The following is an 8,184-nucleotide window of genomic DNA, read 5'->3' on the forward strand; positions in this document are numbered from 1 at the left end:
ATAATAATAAAAATAATAATAAATTTTTATTTATACTCCACCCTTCCCAGTTCAGAAAACTGGGCTCAGGGCGGCTAACAACAATTTTAAAACTGTTAATTGATGCAACAAAAAACAGCATAAAATACAGTATACAGTATAAAATGTGAATAACAATAAATTCAGAATTCAAAAATCAATTTAGGTGGGAAATCCATCCAATAAACATTAGATGATCCCCAGGGCTAGCTGGCTAAATTAGTCCTACTTGGGCCAGCGAGGAGACCAGGGGAGAATTAGCTGTGGGATCCCAGAGCAGGTAATCTTCATAAAAAGGGGAGGGGGAGGGAAGAGAAGGGGAATAAAAGATCAGGCTAAGTTCAAATTGAAAGCCATGTGGAATAGCTCTGTCTTACAGGCCCTGCGGAAGGAAGTTAAATCCTGCAGGGCCCTGGTCTCATGGGACAGAGAATTCCACCAGGTCGGAGCCATCACAGGGCCCTGGCCCTGGTGGAGGATAATCTGACTTCCTTAGGGCCCGGGACCTCTAAACTATGATTATTCATGGACCTTAAGGTCCTCTGCGGGGCAGACCAGGAGAAGCGGTCCCTTAAATGCGAGGGCCCTAAGCCACAAGAGTAAAGATTCATCGAAGGCAACCCATGCCCTTTTTGTGTCCCCATTTCCAAAGGACCAACATTTCCCAAACCTGAGCCAAGAGGACCATTCCAGACCTGTTTGGAGCCAGCTGGTGATGTGAAGTTAGCCCTTGTCCCAACACGACGCACTCATGACACCAGCCGACCTCCCCACTCAGCTGCCTCCACTTAAACGGGGCTATTAAAAGCTTGATGTCATTCTAAGGAAGAGTAGCCAACAATATAAATCTGCAGCAGGAGCCAGGTGCATTTCTGCTTTGCTTCGTTTTACAAGCTTCATTTCATTAAACAGGGTGTAGTTCTTGTTCGCAGGGTATCTGCCACAAAGGTAATGTGGAGCGGCATCTCTTTGGGCTATTGGCGTAGATCAGCAGCCCCACACACCTTTGTTCTCTTTGAGTGTCCTGGTGACGTCTAAAAACCTATGAAACACTGATTATTCTGGGCAGGGGCACAGCTAGCTGCTTCAGCTCCCGGACCAGCAGGGGCAGGGTGGGCTGCCCCCCGGGGGTGCGTCGGTGATCCGCACACGGGGGTGCCACACTGGGGCGCTGCAGCAATACGCCCAGGGGGTGCCGCAGCGACCTGCCCATGGAGTCTGCCTGGCGGACCAAGTCCCACACTGCCATTTCGGGCAGCGCCACCGTGTCACTCCCAGGAGAGACATCTGGCTCGGACGCGCTGCAGGCCAGGCCCCGCAGTAAGTGCCAACCCCCACGGTGCACCATTTTGTCACCCCTCTCAAGTGTTCTGTACTGAAGTTCTCACCCTGGACCAGCAGGGGGAAACTGTAGATAGTTCAGGTCCACATATGCAAATACGGGATCAAAAGTGACGTTCAGTGATTGGATAGTTACGGAAAGTTGTTACAGTAATGTTGTACTGGAGCTCTATATAAGCAGGCTGGCTGAACCCTTCAAGTTCAGTTCTGTTCTGGCCTGTGAATAAACAAGAGCTGTTTGAAGACTCGCTGTGTCGTCTGATATGTTCACCCACAACTTAACATCAAGGATGACACCTGGGGCAGACCACACACCCCTGATTCTGGGGCCTTTTCCATGGCAACCTGAAGGTGCAGCACTATTTCTAAATGGCTTTACGTCCAAAAAGAGGGCTTCTTCTTCATGAAATCTCCTGGGTTCAGCCAAAAGCTGTCTATCAGGTATGGAGAACTTGTAGGTCTCCCCAGTGTCCAATTGTGAGCCTATTTTGGAAGCATTAGTACGGGGTCAAGTCACACATGCGTATCGTATTTGAGCAGATGGAGGCACCGTGTATTTAAGTCGTTTCCAGCTGTTTATAGCATCTTCATCCTCCTTTGTTTGCACAAAGTTTGTGGGGAAGTGAGACAATGTCCGCTACTCATTGAGCATTATTTCTGATTTGTTTGCAGGGAGGTAATAATAACAATAAAAAAATTATTACTTGTGCCCTGCCCATCATACTTTGTTGCCCCAGCCACTCTGGGCAGCTTCCAACAAAATACAGTGGTACCTCGGGTTAAGAACGTAATTCGTTCCAGAGGTCTGTTCTTAACCTGAAACTGTTTTTAACCTGAAGCACCACTCTAGCTAATGGGGCCTCCCGCTGCCGCTGCGCCGTTCTCATCCTGAAGCAAGGTTCTTAACCCAAGGTACTATTTCTGGGTTAGTGGAGTCTGTAACCTGAAGCGTCTGTAACTTGAAGCGTCTGTAACCCGAGGTACCACTGTATAACAGAACACAGCAAAACATCGGACATTGAAAACATCCTGATACAGAGCTGCCTTCAGATGTCTGTGGAAAGTCATATCTGATGTTCCACAGAGTGGGTGCCACTACCAAGAAGGCCCTCTGCCTGGTTCCCTGTAATCACACTTCTCGCAAGAAGGCCCTCAGAACTGGACCTCAGTGTCTGGGCTGAATGATGTTGCCTCAAACATTGCCTTTTACTCTTAAAAGAGCAGGTGGAGAGCGCTCTTTTGAGATCCGGAAGAGCACTTCTGCAGGGTAACAGCACAAGTGTGGGCCTTTTTGGTGGTGGCTCCCTGCTTGTGGATTGCTCTCCCCAGGGAGGCTCACCTGGTACCATCATTATATATCTTTAGGCGCCAGGCAAAAGCTCTCCTCCATAACCAGCCTTTAACTACCTGTGCTCTTTCAGAAGTGGATGAGAATTTTTTTAATGAATGTGAGTGACAAGGTTGCTTTGGGGTGGTTTCTTGGTTGGTTGTTAAGTCTTCGGCAAGATAAAGTGAGCAACAAATTTACTAAGAAATAATAAGTATTAACTCCATGAGCCCCATAGGCCACCAAATTAAGGCCTACAAAATGGCACTGGCATTCAACAGAGACTCTCAAATAGCTAAATTATGTGTGTTCTCCTTTCCGTTTCTTTCCCCATGTGCCCTGAAACTAAAGTCCTCGCAAAAGCAACAGCCACCCAAAGCCCCAACAATTATTTCTGCTTTTTTCCATTTCCGGAATGGGCAGCCTGAGTTTCTTGTCCCTGCACATGGGAAGATGAGACGATGGTTGGCACTCCGAGGTACGCCCATGGGCAGGACATTTTTAATCCCCTTTGATGGATCGGGCCGCAGGAGGTGAGCCTTTGCTGTCAAGAAGCAGTCACTCCCAGAACCTGTATGTGGCAGGCCATTAGTCTGCCTGAATCAAAACTTTAGCAATGATGACCAGCTAGCTGTCAGAGATAGCAATCGCAATGAAGGTGCCTCTCTGCACTGGGGTTGTCAGAACCTCCAGGTCTGACCTGGTGTCTCCATGTTTGTCTGTTCCTCTCCAGGTAGTCTGGGAGGTCTTGAATTTCCAGGTGGGTGAGAGTATATATATAATAATATATATATTAATTAAGAAGACTATGTGTGCCGTTTGCAAGCTTCAACTTAGCAGAAACTGGCTGCCAATTATTGTCCAGACTCTGGGTGGATCTGCAACCTCTCCTCTCCCCATTAACCTCCATCTCCAGGTCTCAGTGCTGTGAGGGAGCACAGAGGAGGAATCCAAAGAACTACCCTATGTCATCACCAGGGCCTGTTCCCCAGGACATCATCAGGACCCTCCCCCAGGTCTCACGTTTGTACCCTGAAATCTCAAGGTCTGGGGTGCTCCTTGTTAAGTTGTGGGTGAACATATCAGACGACACAGCGATTCTTCAAACAGCTCTTGTTTATTCACAGGCCCAGAACAGAACTGGGCTGAAGGGTTCAGCCAACCTGCTTATATAGAGCTCAACTACAAAGCAACAGTAACAACTTTCTGTAACTATCCAATCACTGAACGTGACTTTCAATTCCTTCTTTGCATATGTGGACCTGAGTGAAAACTATCTACAGTATTCCCCTGCTGGCCCAGGGTGAGAACTTCAGTACATAACACTCCTGGTCTGGCAACCCCACTTAGCATAAGGTTATCAGATTTTTTTCTCCAATGAATCTGGGGACACTTTCAACTTCAATGGATTTTGTATGGGGACTGATTTGTAAATCCGGGGACTGTCCCTGGGAAACAGGGACGTCTGGTAACCTTAATTTATTACCCTTTGCAAGCATCGCTGGTGCCATTTTGATTTCTCATGCTCTGGTGTCCTGGGGCACAGTTTGTGCTAACGGAATAGGGGCAGGGCCATAGCTAGGGGGTGGCAAGGTGGGGCCCCCACCAGGGTGCAGGCAGGGGGGAGGGGCAAAATCGGCTAAAAAATAGGTCCATAAATATATCTATAAATCAAAATATCGATTATTGCTGAGGACCATCCAATAGCGTAGGGGCGATTGTGCCCTGTGCGCGTGGGGAGGGCTTGCTCCCAGCCCGCAACATCATCTCCCCGGAAATGGGAAATGGCTTTATTTAAATATTTGTCTTCATTGGCATTGCAAGGAGTTTGAGGGTCCAGAGCTTGGTTGCAGTAGGGCTTGTTTGTATGTGTGTCACCAACAGCAAAGCTCGTCACCTACACTGTGGACCGAAAGTAGTTCTGGACTCAAATGCTGTGGAGCAAACAGGAAGCACGACTGGCTGACGGCTCCTGTTCCTCTGTCGCACTGTGAAATTAGACAAGCGTTTTCATTTTCCCTGCCAAGGAGAGCAAACATTCAGCTTCCAGGGCATATTATACAAATAGACCTTCTTTGCATTGTTGATGTTGAACTTGTGACTCGCAGGAGGGACAAAGAAGAACATTAAAGGACCACCCGATATTTGAGCAAGAATCTTATTCAACTCCCCTCTCTGGCACCAGCAGATTTTGAAGTCTCTCTTGAGGGATAGAAACTTGAGGTTCTTCCAGACCGTTACGGCTTTGTGGGAGGGATTCAAGTGCATACTGGAAGTTTAGGTTTGTGCCATTAAAGTGAATTAAAGCATTCTGTTGCCCTGGCACTGTAAAAAAAAACTGGACTTTTTTGGGGGGGTGATGATGAGGAAATGCACTAAAAAATGTGTAGGGGGCAGGATCATTAATGGAATGTATATAACTTCCACATATGCAAGGTATGAATTGTTATGTACTGAAGTTCTCACCCTGGGCCAGCAGGGGGATACTGTAGATAGTTTTCACTCAGGTCCACATATGCAAAGAAGGAATTGAAAGTGACGTTCAGTGATTGGATAGTTACAGAAAGTTGTTACTGTTGCGTTGTAGTGGAGCTCTATATAAGCAGGCTGGCTGAACCTTCAGTTCAGTTCTGTTCTGACCTGTGAATAAACAAGAGCTGTTGAAGAATCGCTGTGTTGTCTGATATGTTCACCCACAACTTAACACGAATGAACTGTCCTCCACTGCCGTTGCCTGCTCACCTTTTGCTAACTTTGTTTTCTGCATCCTGGACACAGCTATGGAGATCAAGTGCTGCACTTCAAGGTACTGAGAGAAAAGAAAGGGAAGTACCATCTCTGGGATGAGAAGTTCGACTCCATAAACGAACTGGTGGATTTCTACAGAACTACCACCATCGCCAAGAAAGGGCAGATCTTCCTCAGGGATCATGCGGAAATGCAGGAGGTATGGGGCAGCAGAAACTCTCCAAATTGGCGGAGCGGGCATAAAAATGGCAAGGGCATTTCAATGGAAGCGAGTATAAAATAATGTACTTTGGAGCAAAACCTTCTTATCTTCACATATGCATGAGCATGATCTGAACTGGTGGTGGCTCTCCAGGAAAGAGATATTGACCTGGTGAGCATGTCAACTCGTAGAAAGGCAAGTGACACGATAGGGGTCATTAGAAAAGGGATTGATAAGGAAACTGTCAATATCGTAATGCCGTTGTACAAATTTATGGCATAACCACACTTGGAATACGTTGTACTGTTCATCGAGTCGTAGAATTGGAAGGGAACCAAGGGTCATCTAGTCCAACCCCTGCAATGCAGGAATCTTTCTAAAGACCGCAGAGAGAATAATTGGGTGCACTCTTCCCACCTTGGATCAAATCTATGCTTCCAGGTGCCATAAGAAAGCTGCAGAGATAGTGCAGGATAGTGCGCACCCCGGAAATGATCTCTTTCAGCTTCTGCCTTCTGGAAGAAGGTACAGGGTTATAAAGACTAGGACTAGCCGCCTGAGAAACAGTTTCTATCCAAATGCGAATTTGGTTTTAAACTCAGGGAGGAAAATCTTCTCCATCTCACCACATCATGTAAACAACACACCTGGCTTGACAGGTGAGCAAGACTAGCTCGTTTGTGTCAGCCAGGCATTTCTTCTCAGCTGTCCTCTCCTTCTATTTTTCATGCAGCCCAAAAAGCCAAAATTCGTCCAGGCTCAGTTCAACTTCACGGCCAAAAGCCCATCCCAGCTGAGCTTCTGTCGAGGGGACGTCCTTGAGATCCTGGACTGCTCTGATCCCAACTGGTGGAAAGGGAGGATTGGCGTGAAGACGGGCCTATTCCCCAGGAACTATGTCTTCCCACTGCGCATGTGACCTGCTTTGCCTGCGTTCTCATTGGAGGCTTCTTCTGAAGCAGCCAATCAAAATCTCTCTGAATGGAAGTCCTGTGGAACATCTATGGAATGACCGCCCCACTTGGAACCTTTTTCAGAAGAGGACCAAAAAGTGGACCTCTCATGTGACAAGTAGTGGTGTAAGGGAGCGGCCTTCAACATTTCCTCACCCACAACCAGGGATGTGGGAGAAACTTGATTTTGTTTGCATTCGAATGAGAAACCACCTGATTTGTGCTTCTCGAACCAATCTGCAAACCGAAACACAGCTATCCTTGGAAATTCATGCTTCTTCCCATTGTGTGACTCAGTTGTTCAACCAGCATATATAAAAGCGGAAAATGTGCTCTTCTTTAGTTTTTCTAAGATAAAGAGACAGAAGAACCACAGGGAAAATGCAGAATGACAATGATTGGATGACAGTGCCATGTGGATGCCCCGTAATAATTGAGTGAATGAAGGGTGGCAGTCCCACACTAAACCCTGACAGAGAAAGCACTCTTCCATCGGTCTGGTGCCAGTTGAATCATCAAGTTTCCCCTGAAGAATCCTGGGAATTGTAGTTTTACTGACATCTGTTCTGTAGCCTCACCCTTAAACAGAACTAGAGTTCCCAGCATTCCCTGGGAATGAAGGAATGACTGTGAAACCAATATCAAGTTCCATCATTGTATGGGCGCATCCATGGCAATTCCCTCTCATTTCTTTTGCATTATAGTAATGAACCCCTGAATCTAATCCAATGGATTGACCCAGAATTTGAGGACCTTGTTTCCATCTGAGGATGTGGTTCCCTTGTGTGGGATCTTCCAGGGACCACACTTCAGTCCTGGATGGGTTCAGAAGCAAAAATGGAGAAATCAATGGATGCAAAATTTATCTTTGTACAGTCGGGTTCATTCCAGCCATGCAAAACCCAGAGGTTTTCCACACTCTCCTCTCCATCCTGGATAGCAAGAGGCATTATCACAGTTCAAGAACACATGCAAACCAGTCAAAAATCACTCAAGGACATGCCCTGGAAGGGGGCAGAGCTTAGGGAGGGTCTCAAAAGGCAGACAGAGGGGCCAGAGGGTCACATTTACCACCTCCAAGCCTGAGCTTCCTCACCTCTGGCTTAGCCGGTCAAAGAGTTGACCTTTCACACACGGGCGGTTTCCAATGTGGGAACACATGACTGAGTGGGGAATCCCCCTGAGCAAATCTCATTTCCCTCTTTTTATTACTTTCAAAACACATTTTGTCCCCCAGAGCTTGTTTCATAAGCATCTTGTGACTAGGCATGCCTTATCTCAGAACGGTGTTTCCCCCCCAACCTGCTCTCTTGGGTCACCAACAGCCAACGGCAACAGGAAGGAGGAATCTGATACACTTTGCAGCCAGGCAAACATTCTCCCACCTGCGTCCTTGACCCTCCCTCTATTTATAGACTCTTCACAAAGCCGGGTGTTTGCAAAGAACTCACTGAGCTTACTGCAAGGCACTGCCTCTCAGTTTCTAGGGAGCATACGAGATAGTGCATAAGTCCAGCTTTTTTGGTGTGGTCCACTCTGGCAGAAACCTTGCAGGGAAGGAATTCAGCCCGAGGGCCACATTCCCTTCTGAACAA

The 8,184-nt window shown here is 47.2% G+C and overlaps 1 protein-coding gene across 1 annotated transcript in view; it reads left to right on the forward strand.

The window, feature by feature from the left end:
• The window catches only part of GRAP (GRB2 related adaptor protein), a 33,433-nt gene extending 26,166 nt beyond the window's left edge, over positions 1-7,267 (forward strand). Inside the window, exons 4-5 of the mRNA XM_053365235.1 lie at positions 5,465-5,633; positions 6,370-7,267. Coding sequence (XP_053221210.1) covers positions 5,465-5,633; positions 6,370-6,555 — 355 coding nt within the window. The 3' untranslated portion in view covers positions 6,556-7,267. The remainder of the gene's footprint in view (positions 1-5,464; positions 5,634-6,369) is intronic.
• The last annotated feature ends 917 nt before the right edge of the window (positions 7,268-8,184 follow it).

This window comes from Podarcis raffonei, chromosome 14 (genome assembly GCF_027172205.1).
Source record: "Podarcis raffonei isolate rPodRaf1 chromosome 14, rPodRaf1.pri, whole genome shotgun sequence".
In the NCBI taxonomy this organism is placed as follows: Eukaryota; Metazoa; Chordata; class Lepidosauria; order Squamata; family Lacertidae; genus Podarcis; species Podarcis raffonei.